The sequence below is a fragment of the Malurus melanocephalus genome, unplaced genomic scaffold (assembly GCF_030028575.1).
Source record: "Malurus melanocephalus ecotype Western Australia unplaced genomic scaffold, MMel_1.1 scaffold_482, whole genome shotgun sequence".
Lineage (NCBI taxonomy): Eukaryota > Metazoa > Chordata > Aves > Passeriformes > Maluridae > Malurus > Malurus melanocephalus.
This window is the reverse complement of record NW_026623714.1, coordinates 63,283-84,891: the sequence shown is the minus strand read 5'-3', so window position 1 is coordinate 84,891 and position 21,609 is coordinate 63,283. Positions and strand designations below refer to the sequence as shown.

At 43.9% G+C, this 21,609-nt stretch overlaps 1 protein-coding gene across 1 annotated transcript in view; it reads left to right on the top strand.

The window, feature by feature from the left end:
- The window catches only part of GALNT10 (polypeptide N-acetylgalactosaminyltransferase 10), a 72,898-nt gene that overhangs the window by 46,493 nt on the left and 4,796 nt on the right, over window positions 1-21,609 (top strand). Inside the window, exons 5-9 of the mRNA XM_057380917.1 lie at window positions 8,403-8,588; window positions 10,099-10,282; window positions 11,173-11,290; window positions 19,359-19,466; window positions 21,205-21,426. Coding sequence (XP_057236900.1) covers window positions 8,403-8,588; window positions 10,099-10,282; window positions 11,173-11,290; window positions 19,359-19,466; window positions 21,205-21,426 — 818 coding nt within the window. The remainder of the gene's footprint in view (window positions 1-8,402; window positions 8,589-10,098; window positions 10,283-11,172; window positions 11,291-19,358; window positions 19,467-21,204; window positions 21,427-21,609) is intronic.

The window sequence follows — 21,609 nt, the reverse complement described above, 5'->3', positions numbered from 1 at the left end:
TCTTTGAGGTAACAGTGAAATAAATTTCCCTTTGGGTAAGGGGGAGAAGGTTGATCTAGGTGGAGAGATGTGAAGTTTCTTACCCAAATTTCAGTGTGASTCCCAGGTAGCAGAGCAGAAGAGGAGGGATATGGGTGTAGGGGTGAATTTGTGAACTCACCAACATCTTCCATAGTGAGCACCAAGGGGAACAATAAAACAAAAGCTGGTGCAGATGTCCCATTTCAGTTTATGAGAAGAGAGTGATTTGTTATTCTCCATTTCTGGCAGTGTCATGTGGGTGTGGGATACTTTAGATAACAGAGATGGAGTCTGCTTTAGATCAGAGATTTGGATGAGATTGGATTTTATGTTTTYCTTTTTTTGAATATTCATTTTTAATGTGTCTTTAATGTCTGTACTCATGTGTTCCCTTCATGAAGGGATGTCTAAAACCTGCACTGTTCATTAGGCAATGGYTGGGGAGCATTAAAAGTTTATTCCCTGGTGTTTTAAAAGGCATGAGGGCCTGTTGTAGTTGTTTACTGCAGCTTTGTTTGTGACAGCCTAAATTAACTAACCAGTTTACTTTTCATCATCTTCTATTTATTTCTCTAAGATCAGTTGCTGCAGCTGAAAGGGTCTTCTAGAAAGGAGATGAGGTGGCTTTAAAAGGTCCAGTTTACTGTGGCCTCTTTCTCAGCTAATTATTGTGTAGTGAAGGATGTCTGGCAGTCTAAAGTTTAAAAAAATAAATAATTGAGGAGCAGAGTTTCCATTACAGCTCATTAGGTAAATCTCAGTGCAKAGCTTGCTACTAAGAGACCCTTTGCATATGGCTTCTGTTTGAGGAACTTWGCAGGAAAACAGCTTTAATTTTATTCTCCTCACCTTGAAGTACATGTCCTCATCTGCTAGGAGTCAAAAATCTAGATATCTGCCAGCTGCAGTGCAAATCAGCATTTTAATGCTTTACAGCTGCTTCTCTGTAGAAGTTAATTAGAAATGTGATTCAAACACCCTCTGCCAGTGCCCATATATGATATCTRTTACTGGTAATCATAGTTTCTGCTATTTAAACCTGCATTTGGAGTGGTGTTAACAAAGCAGCTGTTCCACATAGGGACTTTATCAAAGTGGAAACTTCTCCACTTGGAGAAAATTGGGAGCTAATGCTGCTTCAATTGAAAAATAAAAGTGGATAAGCTAAACCWCATTCCTTTTCTAGTTTTAATTGCAGTGATGTAGTAAAGAAATGCCATTTTGTCGCTGTAGCATCAATTCCTGAGCACCACAGTTGCCTGTTCCCACAGCAGGGRTGCACTGATGGAACACAGGAGTTTAACTGTGCAGAGCAGGGGGAAGCCAAAGCTCCAGATTTAAAAGCAGGTACCTTCAGCTGTCARTCCTGCCCTGTCCTCTGTCATCCAGATAAAATTAATGTGTTACTTGAGAATGGTATTGCCCACAAGATGGTTTAGCTCTGGTATCAGTACAGCTGTGAACAGGCCKGGATTTGTGCTTCAGGATTTAATAGATTTATTGACCTTTCTAACAGATGTCACTGACTTGCTGTGATAGCTTCATTTCTTGTGAGTAAAGTAAATAAGAGTGTTGGAGCTGATGGTGAAGAGGTCTAGAAGAAGAGTAAAGTGTTTGCTTCTGACACGGCAGAGTTTGTTACTGCAAATCAATTGTGTGTGTTCTCCCTGCAGCTCTATTGGTAATTTTTTTCATTTGCCAAACACTTTTYCTGTTCTCTGACACACAGACTACAAAGACAAACCTCTTTCTGCTTTGTCATTCGTGGCTGTTAATGTTTGAGCATCATTGTAGGACTGAAGGATTATCAGTTAGTTTTCCAACGTTCCAATTTGGCTGCAACCCCAAAGCAAAAACTTTGTASTTCTCTGCTATTAATTTTAGGCTTCATAGTTATCCTTCCTCACTCAGACACTTGAGATCAGAGCCTTGGGAATCCAAAAGGGTGCGTTCCTACCAAATCAAAGCCACTTTCAAGTGAGTTACATCTTGGGCCTAACGGACTATTCTCTAACAAAACAAAAGTCTGGAGCAGATTTCTCTGTCAATCTGTGTGCTCTTCCTGGAATATTTCCTTTTTTAATGGTTTGCACAGAGYAAATACTTTCAGGCCAAGAAGTTCTTTGCCTTTATCTGCACTATTCATGTACAAAGCCAAATCTCCAAGGAATGGTTTGTTTTGGCATCTTCTTTTCCTTCCTTTTTTTTTTCCTCAGCAAAAACTCTGTGACTTTTAAGGCTTTCATCTCGCAGCTTTGATATGTTCCAAAATGGTTCAGTATGAACTGTCTTAACACTTCATCTGCCTGCATCTCTTCAAATGATGGTGAGTTTTGTCCTGCTGTTGGTTGTAGGTTTTAGGTTCATGTCATCATACACTGTGCTGTGCATTACTGTCAGCCTTGGCTTTATCCTGACATGTTCAGGAACAAACTTCTGAGATGCTTTTGCACCCCTGCTTGTCTCTTCAGCACCCAAAAATCAGCTGAATTGTGCAGGTTCAAGGCAATTAAAGATTTTCAGGGTGCAGGCATTCCCTTGGTTAAACAGCTGGATGGTCAGAGCTACAGATGTGGCCTTAAGATGAGCTGAGAGATTGCTTGGGTTGGAGGCAGCACTTGGGGCAGTAATGCCCTTCCTGCCAGTCACCATGGCTACATCAAGCTTGAGCTGAATGTTAAGTGTTCTGCAAGGAATTCACCCCCGTTTTGCAGCTATAAAGGCTGTGTAGGGCAAAAAACCTGCAGCTCTCCAGAGTGTGTGTGTCAGCACAGCAGCTCTGGGGTTAAAAGAATCAGCAGGAAACCACTGAGAGTCACAGAAAACCCTCTTTGGATGAGATGTAGTCAACAGAAGAGGGAAAAACCTAAGTGGGTGCTTTAATCTTGATACATATTTAATGAAATGGGAAGGGAGAAGAGTAAACTAATGAGAATGGCTTGACTGTTTCCCCTGGGAAAGATGGGTTCTGGCAGAAGGGGAAAAACTGATCTTGTGGGTTGGCCAGGGGGTCAGTGTGCAGGAATTAAGAAGTGATGTATACACCACAGGTTGGCTGCACTGCTCCCGAGGAACAAAAGGTGTTCAAACCTTTACARCACGAGGGAAAGATAAGTAAATGGATTTTTCTGGACTCCCCGGAAAGAAGCAGTTGGAATAGGCTCCTTTACAAATTAAACTTTCCTGAGAGATTAAGAGTTTATGCTGTTACTAAGATGATTACTCGCTGTGTATTTCCCTGCTTGGGAATGCAGTCTACTAAACTTTACTTGGGGTCTGCGTGTATTTATATGCTAATGCCGGTAAATGTGAATTTTCCCACTTCAAAATCACACCTTTGTCTTTGCATTCAGTACCAGTATTTCCTGAAGGATACCTGGGCAGGGTTGGGATRGCTCTGTAGGGTGGAGGAAGCACTGAGGAAGTTCCCTTTGCTAACTGAAGGAGTAACTGATGGTACAGGCAGGACAGCAGGAGTTTGTGCACCTGAATTTATCACAGCACAGGCTCACACCTGTGGTCTCTGCCCCACTAACTCAACAATCTGCCTTATTTCTTGAGCTCCACGCTTCTGCTTTTGTGCAGTTTGTTGTACCTGAAACAGAGGCGTGGTTTGAAACCATTTAGAAAGAGAACAAAATCAGTAAGGGTTTCAGCAAACCCTTTTAATCTTTGTTAAAGTCTAACCCATGCTGTATTACCAGGGGGTGGTACACCTTCACCTATTGTCCCATGCAGAGAAACTCTTTTCCCCCCCAGTTTTTGTTTGTAAAGTTGTGCTGAGACCCAACACTGATAGACCAGGCAGTGCAAACTGGGCCCCCTCCCCTTTTGGAGTCTACCCCAAAATTGTAATCAGTGAAGCAACAAATATTAATTCTCTCCCTTCCCAGGCCTTTTCCTCTTTGTAAGAAGACTCAGCTTGGAAAGCTGTGATCAGCCTAATCAGTTTTCTATTACTGAGACTGGTGCTCATAGTACAATTTGTTAAATCAATTTATTATCCTTCCAGCCAACTTCAGTGATCAGAGCGTGAAAACATTGAAAGAAAATTAAAACTAGTGGAAGTGCAGCCTGTTTGGATAACAGCACATTTTGCTGTTTCAAAGGATTACTCATCTGCACCAAAACAGGGARAGAAGTTAATTTCAATGATTTAGAATCTTCTATTTCAAGGAGGCCTGGCTTGCACATTGTGATAGATTCAGGAAGAAGTATAATTCATTCTTAAATTGTTAAACAGCATGTTAGGGCCAAGTATCCAAGTRAAAATGAATGGATTCATTTGTAATCTTAAACAAGTCTGTGTGTGGGAGGGTGGGGATGGCAGGCTGGGGTAGCCTGTAAACAAATGCCAGATGCACCGTGGCTCTTCAGGTTYTGGTGTTGGAAAGTAGCCAAAATAACCTGCAGAGAAGAGAAATGGTCCTTTTCTGCCTAAAATAGAATTCTGCAGATCCTCCAGTCCTCTCTTTCTGTGCCCTTCAGCAGGAGGGGGAAGTTCCCTGGATTTTCAGAGTGCAGTGGCTCTCCCATCTTTATATCTGCAAGATTCTGAGTGAAAACTAAAGCCAAGGACCTCAGCAGGAGCCAGGATCCTGCAGGGCATTGGTGTCTCCAGTGGCATCTGAGTAACGTGGGAAGGTGTCTGGGAATGTTTCTGATTTCTGGGTTGGGTTGACGATGCACATATGGAGGGCACTGGAGCTGCAGATGTGCTGTRCAGTGTGAAATTCAGAAACCACAGCTGATGGTGTCACATGAACCATGAAATGTTGTACTGGACAGGAGAAGTGTTTCTCTCATAGTTCTTTCTCAGCAYATAAATCTCTATAATAGTTTCAAGTCATGGCTGATACTTCAAATTAGTTGTTTTTTTTTTTCTATGGCAAATACTGGTACTCCCTTCTCTCTCAAAATCTGCAGAGATATTACAGGGACTTTAGGCTGTTAAAAAAAAATCCTTGGAGTCTTCTGTCTTCCTCCAACTTCTGCATATGCTTGGTTTTGAATTTCTTAGGTGCCTCTTCAGGTGGCAGAGTGCAATGTTGGAATGAAAAGTTGACTGGATATGAGGAATTCCAATCTTGGAAAGTCCTTACCATGCTGYAAGAGGTCACCAGACTGGTGGCATCTGAGGGCTGCCCTGCTTGGATGAGGCCAGCAGGAAGAAGTCCAGTAAGAACCCACAGAAATTTAACCTAGGAGGGGAAAATGCCTTATTTTGGAAAGCTTTAGGACTTCTTCTGTAAAGCAGACTGCCTCTTGAAGCTTCTCTGCTCTCTTCACACAGTTTTATTTAYAGCTCAAAGTAAAGAAAGCAGTAGTTCTTGGCTGGTGCTGTTAATGTATACACTGTGCATCAAGTTTATTGCAAAGTCTGTTAGCAAACCACCAGCCTGGTTTTTAATCTGCAGATAATCTTACTCTCATTTGTATTTTGGGCTGTGTTACTTCTCCCAGCATAGGTGCAGCCATTGGAATCCATCCAGTTCACCTAACAACTTWCATTAAAGAAAATTGCCCTTGTAATAAAAATTACTCAGTGTGACAAGATTCCATAATATATTTTTTTAAAGCTTCATAAAATTTTGTAGCAGTTAATGCCGCTTGTTTGGGTTTTTTTTTTAATTTTCTTTTAAAAGCAAAATTTGGCTTAATTGGGACAATATTTGAAATAGAATGAAATARCTATTTTCTGTCTGGGTGCATAGAAGCCAGCCTGCATGGCAGGAATAGCACAGGGATCAGGAAATGAAAAATCTGTCTCTGCTGTCTCTGCAGAATATTTGCCTGGGAAAACTCCATGGCTCCTATTCCTGTTAYGCTATAAAAATGGGGAAATCTCAATTTTTAGCTGCTTGTTCATGAATAGATACGAATCACCCGGTCCTCAGTCAGTGTAGCAGAGCAGCTGTCATTGTCACAACTGAAATGGCCAAGTCCAGGRATCTGTGCTCACCTTTTGGGGTGTGTGAGAGCAGATCCCAGGACATTCTTGAGTTCAGCAGCAGGCTGAGTGTGCTGTGCTGGTGCCCCTGGAGGAGTCACCTCAGCTGCCTTCAGRACTCACCAGAGATGAAATTGCACCCCAAACCAGAACATTTCAGAAAGGCAGGTGGTGCTAAAATGGAAATGGCAAGCACACAGGTGGGAGACAAACCTCTGGGGTCTTTCCCAGTCTCGTTTTCTCATTTTAATCAAAATAAAGAGCTGTAGAAAGTCTCTCTATATTTTCCGTTGCTTTGGAGTGTTTAAGACTTTCCAGTACTTTATAAGCTTGGTTTGGATAATGTGAGTATTGTGGGGTCTGATCYTCCAAGTGTCTTCTGCTATTATCAATCTCTGGCTATTGTTAGGGAAATCAGACTGAGAGTCTGTGTGATGGTTCCCTCTTTTATTATAACAAGCACCAGCAGCCACTCCTGTGTTTATCTTGTCTTGGGTACATTAAGTAAGGTCTGCATCCGGGCTTGGGCTTAGCTGATTTCTGCTTGAAGTGAGGATTGTTTGTTCTCTGCAATGAAACAATCTTTTGTGACAAGCTAACAATGGCAAGGGATGAGCTCTGATGTTAAACAGTGGTAGCTTTTTATTTTCTTTCTTTTTTTTTTTTCTTTTTTTTTCCTCATTTTAAGTCTACCCAGTGCCTCGGGAAGAAGGCAGCTGCACTAATAATGTGTCTGGTCTCTGTGGAARGCCCTTATTTGAAAAATCTGTAATTGAGTGGACAAAATTTCTGGTTGCTTGAGAGGATCTATTCAGAAGAGACCTGAAAGGGATGAGGGAAAAGCGCACCAGACATCAAGAAGTCCTAAGAGCTTTATTGAGCGGGGAAACCTMTGTAGATATTGTGGGACAATTAGACTTGTCAGGCAAAACACTAAAATGGATCTGTGRAAAAAMMAAAAAAAMTCCTGGGGAATGTTAAACAAAGCTTTGAACTGGGCACAGAGCTTGCTGGGAATAACTCAAAAGCAAGGAGGTGTTTTTGGGTGATCTTTGAAGGAAGGCACACAATGGCTGCTTCAAAGAGCAGGCACAGAACGTGCGTTATCACAGTGGCCGTGTCACAGCTGCCAGGTCAGCACCAGGGGACAGCTCTTCACTGGCTTAGGTTTATGTGCTCCTTTGCTCTTTTCAGGGAGCTGTTGCAATGCCCAGCCCTCCCTGGTGCCCTGCTCAGGGACAAGTTGCTGCTGTTGGCATTTCCAACCCCTGCCTTTCATGCCTGCTTTGGAGCTGAGGAAGATGTGCTGTGCACAGTGGAGGGGATGAGTTCCCTGTGGAAGGCAAATAACTCTGTGTGGTTATTTGTGCCCCCAGTCAAGTTTTGTTGTGTGGGATTTTAAGAACTGCTTGCTTAGATGGAACATAGTGGGTTTTGCTTCTTTCCTGCATCAGTTGCTGATGGCAGTGGGTGGTGTGGGGCATTAATGAACAATCCCTGGCACCCTCTGAATGGGGTTTGCTGTCAAAACTTCAGATGCCTGAAAGATCARCCCATTAATGATGAGGCCAGCATCAGCTCAGCCTATTTTCGGGTTTTTCTTTGCTGCTTCRCTCTTTGATGTAAAGACAGCTGTGTTCCCCTCTCTCTTTATGTAGACCAAACTTTTTATCTCCACTTTGGAACAAGCTGTCCATTGTTTTGATCACGCAGTGATCTTTCTCTGCAGCTCTCCTRTTTGAATTCTTGTTAATCGTGGTGACTGCCAGTGTCTGTGCTAATTCAGATGTGGCTCCAGTCCRTGTTCAGTAGCATAAATATTTCCATATTTAAATGCAAATCTCCTCTGATAAGCATTTAACGTTGCTATCCCCTTGCACGCTGGGGCTGTGCCTGCCTTGCAGCTTGAAGACGTGTCTGACTGGGCTTTTGCCTGGTTTTTATTTATGCATGAGTGGATGGTTATGTTGTGTGCTTTGAAGAAACCAAACACAACTTAAGTGCTCTAAATGTGGTTTATTTCTGAAAATGAATTCCCCTGAGTCTCTTTTAAGTTGCACTGGTTCTCCACAAGTGTCCAAGAATCTTGGCTCAGGGTCTGCCAGCTGTCTTCACTCCTTTGCCTCTTCCTCTGCTGCATTCTTTCTCATTCTATAATCTTTGTTCCTCTTTTTTTTTTTTTTTTTTTTCTCCTGTTTAGTTGCTTCTAAGGTTTTGGACCACCTTCAAAACTCTTGCTTAGGCAGTTATTTTTATACCTTTGCTTTAAGAGTAGTTATTCTTATTTCCTTTTCCCCGTTGCTACGTTTGTTACGTGTTGAGGCCGTACTTCCAAAGACATCTTCTGGTCCAGACAGAGCTGCACTTTAAAGAAATTCATTGTCACAGTGTGCCAACATCTCCTTTTCTCTTTCTCTTTTTTCATCTTCAGAGCACCTGAAGAAGCGCCTGGAGGATTACATGGCACAATTCCCAAATGTGCGGATCCTGCGCACCAAGAAGAGGGAAGGGCTGATCAGAACTCGCATGTTGGGAGCCTCTGTGGCCATCGGGGACGTCATCACCTTCCTGGATTCCCACTGTGAGGCCAATGTCAACTGGCTGCCACCTCTGTTAGGTGAGTGAAGGGCTTGTTGGAATTATTCCCACCTTCTGGTTTTCCCTTGTGCTGTGAGTGGATAAAAGAGACGTAAAATGTCATGGAAGGGAGAACAAACGGCAACTTGTAGCCTTTAATACAAGATTTTTTCTTTTCTGGAGTCCTGTGCTGTGCAGTAACCCTGTCATGTGCTTTTTTTAATTAAAGACCAGAAATCATATCCTTCTGTTTCCTCATTAAATGAAATCTTAAATAATTTACAGCTTGCTAAAAGAGTAAACTATCACGTGGTCATTCAACAGCTTGCAGAGAGAAATGGCTTTATGATATAGAAGAGATCTTCACATAGAGTTTTTGAGTAACTTTCAGGGGTTTTATCTCCTATATAACTATATTTAACTCCATAGTCTGCGAGCCTGTGAAAAATACTTCTTGTGAAGAGAGCTGCTGGTGTGTATTTGTAGAACATGGGCACCCTTTTCYGAGGCAGCACTTCATCCTTAAGGAGGTGTCAGTTCTTTTCAAGGATGATTAATTGAAGGGACAGTGCTGTCTGTGTCTGGTACCTGTCTGCCTCCGGCCAGCCCCAAAATCCTTCACAGCYCTGCTGGGAGTGACCTGTCAGAGCTCTCTGAGGTGTGACTTGCTCAAACAGGCTGTGGCAACAGCAGCCAAGTGGAGATTTTTAAGAAAGAGTCAGATTTCCCTCCAGGATTGATGGTTGGTTATCCTGTTGCTTTCACTGCAGTTTATATCTGGCAATAGTTTGAAACATTTGCAGCTTTATGAGCCCCGGGGAGGGAGGACAGAATTAGCTCCAGTGCCATTTAAATGAGAACACAAAGAGGATGCTTTGATTTTTAAAGCACAGAAAGGATTTCTGTGAGATGTGCTTTGGAAGCTGAAACATCATTTATCGCCTCTGCTCTGAGAGCTAACTTCCAACCAGAGACTGTCTCTGTAATAAAGTATTTAAGAAATTCCAGATGTTTATGCAGGAATTTATCCTGTGGTGTATTATTTGGTTGGAAGAAAAGGTTAGAGKGGAGGAGGTAACACTTGCATTTCTTGAGCCTGCTGAGAGTACTTATGGCATTAGTCTGAAACATTTCCTGCCAGATYCTGGCGTGGCAATTAGGGCTGGGTGGTGCAGTGGGTTACTCCCTGGATTTGAATCTGCACAGAGGGGTTCGTGTCCTGGTCACTTGTGGAAATGGGGATTGCTCACCGAGGACAGGAGGTCTGGTTTTAGCCTGRCAGTGAGTTATCTGAGGTTGTGTGCCTGCATCTTCCTATTCTGCTTCTGGGTGAKGGGTGCCTGGTGTTTTCCTCTCCATTATTGCAGAAGTAGCAGATAAATTGATATAAATAGGAGCATCTGCTCACGAGAGAAGCAACAGGAAGAAAGCTGTCATTCTTGGACAACTTCTTATTTTGATGCTCTTTTTTTTTTTTTTTATTTTTTGTAATTTCACGCTCAAAAGAACCAACTGGTGCAGGTTTTCTAACGGGTTTCTCCAATCCTCAGATCGCATTGCCCGGAACCGCAAAACCATCGTTTGCCCCATGATCGATGTCATTGATCACGACCACTTTGGCTATGAGACTCAGGCTGGAGATGCAATGAGAGGGGCTTTCGACTGGGAGATGTATTACAAGAGGATCCCTATTCCTCCTGAGCTGCAGAAACCTGATCCCAGCGATCCCTTTGAGTAAGTTCCTGAAAATCAGCGTGCTAAGAGCCAGCTCATGAAATAACACCCTGCTGCTGGGCTGGTTTGCACCTCAGCACAGTTAAAGTCARAAGCTGGTGTTAAGCTACTTGCTTTTTTGGCAGCTGTTTGCTTTGTTGGTTTAAAAGGAAAGCATTGTACGGTAGCTGGGAACGCTCTCCTTTTCATTGCTGTTTTTTGCCACGTTAATTCCTGCAGAAGTTAACATTTCACTGCAARCTCGAATGTGTAACGATTAATGTGGTCATTTACTACCGAGATCTTTCAGACATAACTTAGTATCCCCAATGCTCTGCCAAAAACAACAAACCARTGGTGGGTTGTGTGTCATTCCCAGGTGGGGGAAGAAGAAAACCTAGCAGAATAATTACAGCAATTTTGATGATTACAGTGCATTGCAGAAGTAAATCTGTGATCAAGTTGTGCTCTGCTGTTGCTGTGCTTGCCAACATTGAGACAGTTTTGCTGTCCTTTATACTTCTGCAGTGTTTAAAAAAAAAAACAAAAAAAGCCCAAAAAGCAACAAAACACTTTTTGAGGTCAAATTCAATCCTACAGCTGAGGCAGAGCACCATGTGTGGAGCATACAGGTGTTGTCCTGTCACTTAATGGTCAACTCCTGCCTGTTTGGAGGAGAGGCATTGGCTGGTTCTGAAGGGAGCCTGGTCCATTCCTCCTCCTTTGCAAGTGGGAAATCAGGAGATAACACCAAAACAACTGTTTAATGCTCTGACAGGGCCRTAAAGGCACCGGGAACACTGGGTGGTGAAAAGAATATTTGTCAAATCTTGCTTTGTTTTTTTAAATGTTTAGCTAGAGATCTGTGTCTTTGAATGTGTTTGTAATATGGAGTCTGGTTTTTCCTTAAGGTCTCCTGTAATGGCTGGAGGACTGTTTGCAGTCGATAGAAAGTGGTTCTGGGAGCTGGGAGGGTATGATGCAGGTCTGGAGATATGGGGAGGAGAGCAGTATGAAATATCCTTTAAGGTGAGCCACGTTCTCTGGAAATTACTTTTGTTTTGCAAAGTAAGCGTTTGTTTCGAGGCACAGAGTGTGAATGATCGATCTTGTCCTTGCTTTTGCGTGTGACTAAAGCTGAAAGAGCTGGGAGTAGTGAGACAGTGCACACACAAAGCAGCACTGATGGGARCAGYCMCTTGTGAGGGTCAGTTTTGGAGCAGGATTAGCTGGGCTGGCCCCATCTGTGGTCACAGCTCCCGATGTGTGTGCTGGTCCCAGCGAGGGTAAATCAGTTTGTGTGCAGCTCCCTGACTCCTGGCTGTTAGTGCTCATCCCAGAAAGGTGGTGAAATACTCTCCTCCTCGAGGCATGGAGGATTCCAGTTCCAAGAGGACCTCAGTCCTCAGCTTGAGTTCCCAGAGAAGAGAACATTCTCTGTAGTTAATCCAGCTGATTGCTGGCTCTGAGGAACTCAGGCCATTACTTACTCAAGAAAAAATCTTCAACAACTGGAGTAACAACTGTTGCTGGCAGTGACTTTGGATTATTATCTGCCTGATTTAGGGACAGTTCTGCTACTTACTGATTGACTGAGCTGGTCAGTTGAGAGCTCTAACGTTAAGAGTTAGCCAGCTGACCAAAAATGCATTCTAAGAGTAACAAACCAGTGTAACCCAGGATTGCTGGTACTGTGTTATGTTGGAATACGGCACTCTGAAATCCAACTTGGCAAACCCATCAGAATGTCCCAAACCCCTGAAGGCAGGTGGCCAATCTTCAGTGGGCCAAACTGAGTAGAGATTTCCACCTTAAGCTGTTTGGAATTTATTTCAGAGGTCGAATATTTAATTTTACGGGTGTCTGGATGCCACTGATCTGAGCTAGCTGACCTCAGCACGGGGCTGGGAGATGGCAGGGATGCTACTGTAGTGCACAGTTTGGCTTCAGCAGCTAMAATTCTGCACAYCTCCCCTGAAMAGTCACAGCTAATCTCTTACAAACCAGATTCCTGAATCTCCATGCCTTTCAAAGGATATCAACCCTCAGCAAGCCTTGTTGCCACACACACACCCCATGTGCTACTGGCCAGCAAGCAGTGGGAGAAAAGACTGATTTTGAGACAGTCTCTTCTTCCATCATTTGCTCACAAGAACCCATAAGTCACCTCGGATGCCCCTTGTCCTCTGTGGTGGTGGCAGGAAGGGAGGGGTTTGGGCACCCTCTTTGGGGGTGTCATTATGGTTTGAGCCGTTCCATCTCTGTGGTTCATGCAGTGAAATTGTGTGAGTGAGGTGCTCATTCTCTGCAGGAGGGGCAGCATTCAGCCTCTTCCTCTCAGAAAATGCTGGTTTCCAAGAGTGATGACAGTGGCTGGGCAAGCCCTTTGTCTCCAGTGCCACAGCAGACAGTCACACTGCTTGATCTGCAGGAAATAAGACTACTTCATTCATCTGTTTGCTTATCCCTTCTGAAACACGCTGTGTTTTATTTCAGTCCAGAGCTGGTAATTTATGGAGGGATAAATTTGCTTTAATTAATCTCTGCAAAGACCCCCTTTTCTCTTTCATTGTGCAACAGAAAAATGAAGTTTTTGCTGAAAGAGGCTCAGTGTATTTTCAGAAATTAAGATAAATTGATACATTCATCTGTGGCTGATAGATTTAATAATTCTGCTGGAATTGCAAGAATAGAAGGTTTGTTCACAGAATTTATGAAGCTATGACATTTCCTGGCAAGCTTAGAGCTACGTTTTTACCTTTAGAAGCAGACTGAGATTTTGTAGTTAAAGGTGCACTGTCAAATAATTTAAAGCTCTGGCTTTAGGTGTGGGGTACCCACTTTCACATTATTTATTATCTCATGGGAATTCAGATTCTAAGCATGCCAGATTTACAGCACAGYTTTAACAAAGAATCCATTCCTATCCCTGGGGGTTGTGGGTGCAGATAGTCTTCTCTGCTGCTGGTCTGTGATCCATTGTATTGCATCTGGCTTTCTCCATCCTCACCAGGAGTACAGGGCTTTTGGGGGGATATTTTGTGGTTTGAGGCTTTTTTTTATCTTAAGCATATTATCTTTTTTTGGCCATTCACGGACTATGCTTTGCTGATTTTGCCTTTATTTTAAAATCRAGGGCTCTGTTGCTGAGAGACTGGAAATAAACAAGTTTATTTAGGAGCCTCTTGCCTTTCCTTTTGGAAATCATACGTATTTGTGTTATCAGCTGGCTCTGCTTCCCTCTGAGCAGAAATATTCAAGCAAGCCAACAGAGAAAGCATCAGCGTTTAACACCTCAGAAAACATTTAGCTAGAGGGTGGATCAAATTCTAGAAGCCTTGCACCTTGTATGAAACATGTACATCAAACCCCACTAGAAAACATTGCATGTAGGAGGAGAAACATAAATTAGGTGAACTTTCTAACCTTAACTGGTGGTTTTTAGTTTTCTGAGTCTTGCCAATCCCTTAGAACAGAAATGTCTCATTTAGAAATGAGGGAGTTGACCTATCCATTCCTTATTCAAGCAGAAAACAGGCACTGCTTCCTTCTGTTGGTGTGTGTGTATCCAGAGCAGCTCGGTGCCTCCGAGCCAGCACTGCTGCAGGTCAGGCTGCTCCTGTTTGAGGTCACCCCCAAACACAACAGAACACAATCTCCAGTGGTGGTTACAGGTGAATTCCCAGGTGCTGACCTTGGAGTGTGTTCTTGTATTTTGGAAAAAGGTGAACAAGTGTTCACAACTGTCTCTGAGGGGTCTTTGTCACCTTTCCTTTCTGCTGCCTCATGGTTCCCCTGTTCAGTGGACTTCACTTTTTGCTTTTTTTGGAGTCCTTTCCTTACTTCTCCTCTCTTATTTTTCCGGGATTTTTAATCTTTCTGATCATATGAACAAAACTGAATGCTTTACCCAAAGTTACGATGGGCCTTTCCTCTTCTAAACRCAGTTTAATAGCTGCCTATGTAACCACTTCATTTTTTTGACAGAAATGCATTTAATTTGGAGCAGTGTAAGTGAAGCATGTAAACTGTTCCTCTCTCCAAGTGCTACTTTGTACAGCACTTATCTCTGCTCAGTTTTATTTGAGATCATGTTGCCTCTTTTTCTGTGTTTTTGTGGCTTCTGTTCTGTTTGGCTTACATAATCTTCACTCAACTGCTTCATGCTCTCTTCCWCAAATATATAGTCTAATTTTTCTGGTTATGGGGAAGCAGAAGAGTAAAAAGGGATGTCTCTTGTATGGGCATAAATATAGATGTACTTTGTATCTCAGATCTGAGTGCTGTGGTCCTCAGTCCTTTAATTGCACACTGTACTTGAAGAGCAAAGAATGAGAATCCGAAATGTCCCTCGCTAGGTGATAAACCATTTCAKTTTTAGAAATGTTTGTCTTGTAATTTAGAGATTGCAAAGCCTTCATAAAATTCAATGGGCTCAGTGCAAAAAAGCAAAATTGACAGTTGCCCTGAAAAGAACAATTAGAGGGGAGATAAAAGAGAGCTGCTCAGTATTTGTGGTCTTTACTTCTTGCTTCAGCAATTGGAAAGAGCCATTGCACTTTTTCTGGTGATTGTAGCTCATTGCCTTTTTCCAGATCCTTTTCCCAAACCATCAATGTGGATTCCTTCTGATTTCTATAGCATGAAAAATGTTACAAGTTTTCCAACAAATCCAAGTGCTTCATAACTTCTGTTCCCGTGTCTAATGCCTGCATCTCCTTTGCCCATGCCAGCAGYGTGTTTCTGATTCCCATTTTGCCCCTGGGCTCTGGCAGGTGTGTAGTTGGGGTGCAGCTGCCAAGGGATCCCTTCTGGCAGCGTTTTCCCTTGTGCTGCTGAAGTTAGTGCTGATTGTGAGCCTGCACTGCTTATTCCAGGCACATCCTCACACCACTTTCCAGCAGCTCACGTTTGCCCACACTGGAACAGGCCGGGCATTCTGCTGCTTTTTTTGTGGGTTTTTTTTTTAGCCGGCACATGCTGCTTCATTCTAAGGCTCTCAGCTGCAGTACAGGGTGGTTTCTTTCTCCCTTCCTGGTGATGCACAGATCAGTTTCAGACCATTGACTTGAATTTTTTGCTACTGTTCATCCTCTGCTTGGTTCAGGTTCCTGAGCAGCCTCCCACCAAGCAGCAGCAGGGAAGTGSTCCCCTCCAGTCCCTGAAATGGGATTATTAGAAAGTGCTGTCATTGCTCTCAAAAGCTACAGGTGGTGAGGAGGRGCTGTGCTGGTGTGTGAGAAGGTGCTGTGCAAACACACAGATCCCGGTGCCTCAYGAGCTGCCTTAATCTCTCAGAGAGCACCAAGTCCCAGCAGCAGGAGCAGCTGATGCTTCCAGTATAGAGGATTACAATTTTGTTGAATTATTGCCCTTGCTTTCATCCTCTCACCTACTTTGTGATGCAGAGAGCCCCCCTGACTTATCCTCTGTGTCCTTTTCTTCCCACCTTTCAGTGTGTGCTCACACAACCAGCCAGCTGSTCTCTGTTGGTCCATCCCATGGTCCTCATTTCTGTTGTGTCTTGCAGAAGCAGCTTYATTTTCAAGGCTTAACTATCCTTTGTGTTTTTTGCCCCTCTTGGGAAGCATTGACTCATCATGGTGCAGTGTTTGGAAACCATAAACCTTGTATACCCAGATAATTTGTGTTCACACACCAACTGCAGCATTGTATTGTGTGTTTGAGAGGAAAGGTTCAGCTGTCTTACCTGACATTGTTTTCTGAAATTGCAGAAAGGGAATTGGATCAGCATAACATTCCCATGTAGAGAATAGGTGGCATATTATCTGCTGCTTTCATAGCACACTGACTGAATCAAAGGCTCTGGAGTCGCTTTATGAATATGGAGTTACAGCTCTCCAGGCCTCTGGGAAGATGGAAGCAATATCACCAGTGTTACTTTATTTCCCTTGTGTAGTTTTTATTATTAGGGTGAGATTGTGGCCTTTGCTAAATCTGTTCCTTGTGCCCGTTGACCTCAGCGTAGCCAGGTTTTCTCTTAATTCTAGCAGATCTGTCAGCTGCTGGATTMCAAACCCAAAATGAAGATTGGCAAAATTGTGCCTGAGGAGGAAGAGAAATTTCCTGTTCCCTCTTGATGAGATCTGATTAGATTATTGTAAGCAGCACTGTCTGCCTGACCAGCTTTAATTCTTGTTCTTACGGCGTAAATGGCTGTTTGAAATCAGGTGCAAGTTCAGGCTCTGACGTTTTCTGTCMTATCAGCCAGGGAGTGAGGCAGGATCTGTAAAACAGCCAGAAGGAGCTGGTTCCCCTGGCCTGAGGAGAAGGCAGTAAGTGACAGTCAGTGCTGTGRGAAGGCACGAGGTGCTGCCCCACAGCCCAGCACCGATTCAGCTGTCTGATAGTGTGGTATTTTTAGCAGTGTACGTTCTGCTGTGCCCTGCCTGGGAACTGTACTCCTGTTTAAAAACAGCCAAATATCATAACTGAGTGGAAGTGTTCCCTCAGCTAGCACACAGCTATTCTAAGTTTGCTTCCCTTGCAATTACTCCTTGACAGACCCTTGGATGCAGTTCCCTGACCTTTAGCTCTGGCTTTCTAATGCTTTTGTCAGCTGTGCTTTACCAATGCATATCACGCTCCTTCCCTCTCCCCTTTCTTCCAGTTGTATAGATAAGGACTGGTAATTGTCTTTATGGAGGTTRTAATGAGTTCTGTCACCACACAAAGCAGCTCACTAATAAAATAAATCAAAGCAGCAACGAATGAATGGAAAGCATGCCTTTAAAATTAGATTTGTACTGCGGGTGCCATACTGTCACTTGCAGCGTGAGACGACGTTAAAAAGGCACTGAGTTGGCGAAGTACCTTGAAAGGGTCACTGAGCTCTGCTGGCAGGGATTAGGAAGCTTTCCCTTGCCTCCATTGCAGCATTTGGAAGTAAATATTTTAAAGCATGATTTGGAAAAGTGCAAGTCAAACTGATGTTAGATTTTACTTCAGTTAAGTGGCTTTTCTGATCACATCGCTGCATGTGTTCGTGTAATGTCTTCTACACCTGGAGTCTTGTATTTGCTCTTGGAGCTCCTGCCCATGGGTTCTGTCCAGCTTTCCCCTCCTGCTGCCTGTCCAGTGCAGGGCTCCTTGAATCAGTGCTTTTAGCTCTTCACCAGCTCTGCAGCACAAGGACAGCACTCTCCTCTCCAGCKGTACTGACTGCAGGGCTCTGCTGCTCACCTTGCACAGGGACATCATGTTCCAGGGAAGGGTGGGCTGATGAAAGCCTTTCTTGAGGCACAGGTGAGGCATCCTATGGGCAGGCAGCAAGAAAAGCAGACTGGTGTTTGCAGCCAGGCTGGTGTTACTCTGAAATACTGAGAGTCCCTCAGGCTGCCCTGCTGCAGGATGCTGACTGTGTGTATCTGTGCACGGAGCTCTGGGCTGCTGCTGCTGCAGCTTTTTACAGTTCCCAGACATTTGCAGCTCTTACAGCCTCACACAAACCACTTCTGTTACAGAAACACAAACCATGCCCAGATTATTGTTTTCTCAGCCTATCTTAATTTCCCAGCAGTGAAATCACGCTCTGGCCCTCTGCAGCCAAAAGCACAGTTGCTGCAGAATAAGAAGCATTTCTAATTCCATAAGAAACTTCACAGAAGCTGAGTGCTAGTTCGTTTTTCATCTCTTCTGCACCAGCCCTCTTAGGACACAGCAGGGACAAAAGGAATGAAATGCTGTGGAAGGAGTATTTGTCAACTTTCTTCTCATCTCTCTCACCCTAACCACATGTAATTAAGTACCTTGAACTTTAGAAGTTGCCTGTGAAAAACATTTTTCTAACTGAGAGCAACCAACCTCCATTAAGTTATACTCASTCAGCAAATGAGTGTAATTATTAGGGCCAGCAGACAGAGCTGAAACTCCAGAGGACTTTCGTGTCAGAGCTAATAATTATGCAGCAGTCTTGGCCAAATATTTCTCTTCCGAGCTAAGTATTTAATATTGTCGCTGTAGAATATTAATGGAATTGCCTGCTATGTATGAAGCTGTTGACTAAGCTCATTGTACAGTGAACTGTGGTGGTTCAAATTAGCCCCAGTGAACAGGGAGTTCAAGAGCACTGCAGCACCAGCCTGCCCAAAATCCATGGCCTTCAGGGCATTCCCGTGGGATCYGGGAASAAACAGAWGGGCAAAGGCAGTGCCTYRCTTCAGGAATTCAGAAAGTCATTTRTTTGGCATTTTAAAGGGTRCTTTTTCTTTAAGTATTGATTGGATATTTCTGTGGAGYACAGAAATGTTTCTTACACCTAATGAAGTAGATTGGTTGCTTTAGAAGATGTCTCCTTTTGTTTCACTTGTATGAAATTATTACATCCATGCTATAAATAAAGAATAAAAGTTGTTGCAGAGAGCTGGCACAAAGTGGAATCTTTCCAGATGGGGAAGGAAGCTTTKGGGCAAAATCTAGACATTAACCAAGCATCAAGGTAGTCATCTCCAGCTAGAACTGTGTTCTAGTGACTTCCTGAGGGCTTTTTTAAAGCTATTTCTGTGTTCACTAGGCAGAGATTTCCACTTAATTGTGARGCTGCAAAAGCAATGAATGAATGTMRGCAATGAAACCATAAAAGAGCAGTGATAACCACGGGAGAAAGTAGCAGTTTCTTCTGATTTCTGGCACTTGAACAGGCTCATGAATTCCCTGGAGCCTTTTGCATAACACATGACCACCTGTACCAGGGAGATGGCCTCCCTTTTACAGCCTCGTTACACAACCTACACCCAGGGTTTTTTATGGCAGSCCAGTTTAACTATTGTGGTTACTATTGCTGTAATAACATACATCAGTTTAAAGCGAGGTGTGTGCTGTTTTCTCAGCGCTGGGATTTTTTTCCCTGTTCTTTTCTGTATAGAAGGCTTGAGAGCTCTTGTGCTAAATCAAGGCTTGCTGCATGGCTCTAWGCGGGGAGTTACAGGATTTGGGGCTAAGGCAAGGAGGGGAGGGGATTTGGGAAGAGTGTGCTTTAATGTAAAAAATCTGGGTTTAAGTTTTTTTTACTACTTGGAAGTCTTTTTCATTTTTTTCCATAAAGCAAGACTGARTGTGTTTCTCCACTGTTCCACAGGTATGGATGTGTGGGGGTCGCATGGAGGAYATCCCTTGCTCTAGAGTTGGTCATATCTACAGGAAATATGTTCCATACAAGGTTCCCACAGGAGTCAGCCTGGCAAGAGTAAGTGGCAGTGACATTCCCCTCTACAATAGTCTGACTGCAACGTGACCGTGCTGTTGTCTACTCCCACCCCACAGTGGGAGGCAGATGGAGGGGTTTTGTCTGTGATTTGCACTGGTGAGTGCAAGCTGAGCAGTTTTGCAGTGGTGGATGCATAGCACAAAGGGAAGGAGAGAACCTGGGGAGCTGCAGAGGTGTGTGTGAACAGCTGTCATGTTCAGACATCAGCCACTGCTGGGTGCTGGGCAGGGACTTTGTGATCAGGCACTGGCTATAAAAACAAGATATGGCTTTATTTGTATAATACTTCAGTCATTTTATAGCTGTGCTCTCTGAGAGCAGCAGGCTTCAGCGTGGTGATTGGTTCTGGTGATTGAAAGACCTCTCAGCTTCAAGCATCACAGACCACTGAATGGGCAAGCTGTAATTTTCCACAATGGAATGTTCTGTGCCATCTTATTTCTTAATCTAGTGTAGCCCAAAGAGGAAAGAGCTTTCGCCTATCCTGCACTGGGTTTCTCCAGCTAATTTTCAAATTGAGGAGGGATGCATTGCCCTCTGGTGGGAGAAAAAAATCATAGGAGCTGGAAGGCTGCTAAACTAAAAACCTCAGAGAGGTGCCCTGCTGTTCTGCAGTCTTATGGCTTCCCAGTTTAATAGCATTACCCCAGTTACAGATTTGGATTTATTCCTGGGCCCAGCAATGACCTGTCAGAGCAGCAAAGCACTCTCTTGTCTGTGCCATCTCTTCAGGAGGGAGCTGGGTTTCTTTTGATGGAGTATTTGGCTCTTGTGTACTCCCATGGTGCTGGAAGGAGACAGCAGAGGTAGCCAAGRCTGTTTTATGACAACCAGCATCACACAGACACCTGGAGAGCAACACCTGCTCCCGCTGGGTGGAGGCTGCATTTGGGGCAGGGTCAGCACACTGCTCACTCTTGGCTTCCTCATTTTTTGGGAGTAAATATYTGCTGGCCTGAGCAGCTTCACACAGGGAGTCACAGCTGCATGTGGCACTTTACTGTGTGCCTGATGTTGCCAGAGAGCAGCCCAAGGTACAGCACTCTCAAGGGCTCTGTGACAAGCAGGCTGCCTTGAGAGCGTGGTGTTTGTTGCTGTCCTGGAGTTGCACAGTGGATTAAGCTTGTCAGTAGTACATGAAATGTGCTGCTGCCAGGAGGTAAAAACCCTTTGCTTCTGTTCTGAAGGGTCATCATTGCCTGCAAGTTCTGTATTCTCAGAGTTGTACCCAAGAAAATGGAAAGTAGTGCTAAGGAAGAGTATTGTGTACTGAAGCTTTCCAGAAGGGAACACTGCAAATCCCATTTCTAGATGAATATAAAAGATGCAATAAGAAGGATTTAARAAAGCAGCTTTTTGTCAGAGACCTTTGAATGTCCAGTGGTATTTACCAGCATCATGTTCTGACTAGTTTCCTTACAGAAAAAAAGAGGAAAAAAAACAACTTTTGATTAATGTTGTTTTTCTTAGCCACAAGGAACTAGATAAAATGGCCAAGTGCCAGGATTCTGTTTTGACCTCAACTGAAAATATCTTTCAAAAAGTCCCTTGGAACTAGAGAGTAATAAAAATAATCTTTGTCCTGAAGCTGGAGAGAAAGAGTGGATGTGAATGAAAATCCTCTTTGAGCAAAAACACGCGAGCTGCTCTGAATGCTAATGGTGGTTTGTGCAGCACTCTCAGGTGGTTTCCTTTCCCCTCTCGTGGTGCCCCACAGAACCTGAAGCGGGTGGCTGAGGTGTGGATGGATGAATATGCAGAGTACATTTACCAGCGCAGACCCGAGTACCGGCACCTCTCCGCGGGCGATGTGGCTGCTCAGAAGGAGCTTCGCAACAACCTCAACTGCAAAAGCTTCAAGTGGTTCATGAACGAGGTCGCCTGGGACCTGCCAAAGTTCTACCCACCCGTGGAGCCTCCAGCAGCTGCCTGGGGAGAGGCAAGTTTGTGCTCTGGTGTCTGCAGTGGGCAGGCAGGCTGTGCTTGGGGTTTGTGGGGTTGCCCGTTTGCCCCAGTTGCTGTGGGTAAGGTGTGAGAGAGTGTTTAAAGATCTGCTTGATGTTTCAAAACCCAAAACTCCTYTAGCATTGCACTGGCCTGATCAAAGCAGGCAGTTGGGCAG